The sequence below is a fragment of the Sinocyclocheilus rhinocerous genome, unplaced genomic scaffold, assembly GCF_001515625.1.
Source record: "Sinocyclocheilus rhinocerous isolate Xijiao unplaced genomic scaffold, SAMN03320098_v1.1 scaffold748, whole genome shotgun sequence".
NCBI lineage: Eukaryota > Metazoa > Chordata > Actinopteri > Cypriniformes > Cyprinidae > Sinocyclocheilus > Sinocyclocheilus rhinocerous.
Window position 1 is genome coordinate 31,539 of NW_015650693.1, and position 4,171 is coordinate 35,709.

The 4,171-nt window shown below is 34.3% G+C and overlaps 1 protein-coding gene across 1 annotated transcript in view; it reads right to left on the minus strand.

Moving 5' to 3' along the window:
- LOC107712185 (uncharacterized) overlaps window positions 1–3,574 on the minus strand; it is a 7,788-nt gene extending 4,214 nt beyond the window's left edge. The window contains exons 1-6 of the mRNA XM_016517342.1: window positions 3,144–3,574; window positions 2,757–3,056; window positions 2,533–2,656; window positions 2,375–2,410; window positions 1,740–1,784; window positions 1,618–1,656 (exon numbers count right to left, since the gene is read on the minus strand). Of these exons, the coding sequence (XP_016372828.1) occupies window positions 2,538–2,656; window positions 2,757–3,056; window positions 3,144–3,444 (720 nt within the window). The 5' untranslated portion in view covers window positions 3,445–3,574 and the 3' untranslated portion in view covers window positions 1,618–1,656; window positions 1,740–1,784; window positions 2,375–2,410; window positions 2,533–2,537. The remainder of the gene's footprint in view (window positions 1–1,617; window positions 1,657–1,739; window positions 1,785–2,374; window positions 2,411–2,532; window positions 2,657–2,756; window positions 3,057–3,143) is intronic.
- Window positions 3,575–4,171: the final 597 nt, after the last annotated feature.

Sequence of the window (4,171 nt, forward strand, 5' to 3'; positions counted from 1 at the left end):
GATAACGATAAAGATATAGTTCTAAAAATCAATCGTTCTCTTAAAGAATAGCAGAGTCCACACCACAACTATAACGATAAAGACAAAGAGAAACGATATCGTTGGAATCACTTTCAAAAGATTTTTCTCCAGCTGATGAACGATAAAAAAATTGACAGCCAATCAGAATCCATCCTGCTGTAACGAGCTTGAGAATTTAATGCGGCAGACGCATTTGTGCTTAGAATAAACAGACGATATCATTCGCTGTGGACGCTAATATCTTTATCTTTATAGTTATCGTTCTTGGTGTGAACGGGGCTTAAGTCTTTCCCTCACAGCCTCGATTTCAACCATGTTAAATTCACTATGGTGTCTAACCTCATTAAGGTCTATCGCAGGGGTTTTCAAACTGGGATCCGCAAGGGAAAGAAGTTCAGAGAAAACAGTGTAAAAATTAAAATAAAATATAACACTAAATAAACCATAAAAATATATTTAAAATAAATAAAACATATAATAGCACAGTATTATAGTGACTATTATAGTGACAAAAAATGAGCAATGTAATAGAAGCAAAATATTTTCCAATAATATTTTACACATTTATATTTTTAAATAATTAAATAAATTAATGAAAAATATTTTTTCAGAGTATGAATTGGGTCTTTATAAATTAAACTATAAATGATACATATATATTGGAAAATATGGCATATCTTTACATAGTAAAGGATTATTCTAAAAAAAAAAACCAAAAAAAAAACCGGTGCACTTATGCTAGAGTGTGTTTGTTACAACCCATGCTGTGTCTCAGTCACACCCTTCACCTGAGAACAAAATATAAACCAGATCATCCAGTTTTCTGCTCACCCTCACCTTATACTCTGGTTTTAGATAACGGGGAACATTCTTAGAGTTATAAACTAAGTTATAAACAATTATTTTTCCAGTAACGTTAATAGAATGTTCGTTCAGTGTTCCTTCAATGTTTTCTCGAATGATCGAATGACATTTAACAAACTGGATATTTTAAAAGTCCAGAGAACATTCAGAAATAACTACTTGCTAGTTTCATGGTTCAGAGAGCATTCAAAATTAAGATACGTTTGCTAATGTTTGCTAAATTATAAAATGTATCATTTCCTTAATGTTTTCGTAACCAACAAAAATGGTTTCTTAAACATTAAAAAAATAACAACAGGTGTTTTAAAAGTTCAGAGTACATACATAACTAGTTTCATGGATCAGATAACATTCAAAAGTAACATTTTCATAATGTTTGCAAAATTATAAAATACATGGACTATTCCCTAAATGTTTCCTTTAACATTTGCATAACCAAGAAAAAAAACATTTTTAAAAAGTTGATTTAAACAAATTGATTAAAAAAAAAAACATGTTTTAAATATTTTAGTTGGGATAAACTTTGCCAGTTTCAATTTTTAACTGTTTCTGAACTAATTTGCTTCACAACAATAATCTGCAATATTAACAACATATTACCACATGATATCTTACCATCTACCTCAACAGCTAACAAAGGAACTGCACCTGTTTTAACCAAAATCATAGCCTTAATTATATGGCACCATTGTATCTGTCATGCAAGGTACACAAAGCTGTACAGTAACTTACCATTTTTTGAATGTCTGTCCTCATTAGACGTTTCCCCATCTGCTGAAAACACAGATATCAATCTCGATGCTGATTTAAATGAACACAAACACCCAGAGAGATTCAGTAATGCAGTATCGTACCATGGTTTGGCTGATGAACGTCTCCATTGTTTCCAGGAACTACACCTTTAATAAAAATCACATGACTTGATTCAATTAAATCTTTTGTCACCCATAACTATAATCAGTGTCGGGGTAACACATTACAAGAAATGCGAGTTATGTAATCGGATTACTTTTTTCAAGTAACTAATAAAGTAACACATGAAACAATGAAATATCTGAGTTACTTTATTAAATAAGTAATGCAAGGTACTTTTTTTCACATTTATTGACTGTCCCCATGTTGGAAGAAATTGGGAATAAGAGCAGAGGCACTTCCTTCAGTCTGAGGCTTATTCATGAAAGGGCTTTTACAGTTGACAAAAATATAACTTTTGGCTTTTTTGTTATTAAAAAATATATACGCAAGCCCAGAGACAAAAACTAAGGCAAAAGTAATGCAATGTCTTACTTTACATGAACAGTAATTAAGTACCGCAGTTAGTTACTTTTTAATGGAGTAACGCAATATTGTAATGCATTACTTTTCCCCAGCACTGACTATAATATTATAACTTTCAAGTTTTTTGTGATGACGTTTAATGTCACAGTGGAAAGAATGAAGCTACAGCAAAAACACAAGAATCTGTACACATAGTTAAATTGTATCTCACCTTTTAGGCTCTTGAGTTCCTCTCCGTCAGGTTCATCTGTAAAAAAAAAAGAATGGCGTAATTTAAACAATTATGAAGAAGTAAATGCAAACTTTCTTACAAAACAATACTTTGCACTCTTATTTTTTTCTTTTAAATTATCTACAAGTAAAACGTACCGCCTTTATCTTGCCTTTTTACGCGTCTTGCGCTGGCAGTAATAATAAATACCACACAAAACTGCAGCCACAGCCAGAGCACAAGCACAAACCAGCGCTATATGACCTGTGGACAAACCTGGTGCTATGATGGAAAGAGAGATACTGTATCAGCATCGGAACTGCTAAAAATTGTTATTGACTTACGTGAATATGACCAGCTCTGTGAAAAAGCGCTGCCATACCTGCACATGTGTGACAGAGTTGAGTGATGTCCAGATGTGTGGTCTGGTTGCTGATGGGATTGTTGAGCACACAGCTGTAGCTGTTTTTATCCTGATATTCCACCTCCAGAGGTAGAGAGAGACTGATGCTGAGATCAGACACACTGATGCTGGACAATAAACTGTTTCCTTTGTACCAGGAGAGAGCCACATGACTCACATTCAACACTGAACACAGCAGCACACATCTGGACGCTGATGATCCTGATGGTGAAGAACACTGAGAAGAGTTTCTGCTGATGACAGGAACAGGCAGATGAGCTGGAAAACATGAGAGAATAAAGTCTATAATGGATACATAATGTGATGCAATAAAATCAAACTGAATGCATCGCGAAAACTACCCACCGGAAATAATAATACGGAATTTCTTGGGCAGCACCTCTTTTCCATCAATGATCTGTAAAAATCTGTAAACTCCAGTATGTTGAGTTGTGGTGTCTGTGATGGTCAGAGATCCAGTTTGATGATCCACCTTCAGTCTGTCTCTGAATCTCCCGTCAAGAGCATCATCATATAATGAGATCTTATTGGCCATTCTGTTGATTTGAACTATTCGAGTGTTGTCAGACCCAAACGTCCACAGTATCAGATCAGCTTTCTGTATTTCAGTAAGATCAGTATATAAAGTGACAGAATCTCCCTCCATCACTGACTTCACTTCATCCGTATAACCAAACACACCTGCAGAAGAGAGACCGTTTTAGAGATTTAAGCTGAACAAATTCAACTGAGATCACTGAGTCTTGTTTAAGGATTATTATAGTCATAATGTATGGTGCTTATAGTATGGAGAAGAGTGGTGTGTGGATATCAGATCTTCACAGGTTCAGGCCACATTTCAATTCCCGCAGGGTATTTTGTGCAAACAGGAACAACAAAATGAAAAGTGGCCATAAGAAAAAGTGAGTTGCAGTTAAGATAACTGAATATTGAGTTAGTGAATATTGGACAGACAAACATCAGCACAAGCATGTTTTGAGTTTAAGCTCCATAAAACAGATCAAAACATTACTTCAGAAATTGAATATGTTAATATTATATTAAATTCAAATCATTTTTAGATATTTAAGTATCAAAAACCATTTAAAAATCTACTCACCATCCACGAGTAACGTAACAAAAAATAAAACAAACGCCTCCATATTTTGTATGGTGCTTATAGTATGGAGAAGAGTGGTGTGTGGATATCAGATCTTCACAGGTTCAGGCCACATTTCAATTCCCGCAGGGTATTTTGTGCAAACAGGAACAACAAAATGAAAAGTGGCCATAAGAAAAAGTGAGTTGCAGTTAAGATAACTGAATATTGAGTTAGTGAATATTGGACAGACAAACATCAGCACAAGCATGTTTTGAGTTTAAGCTCCATAAAA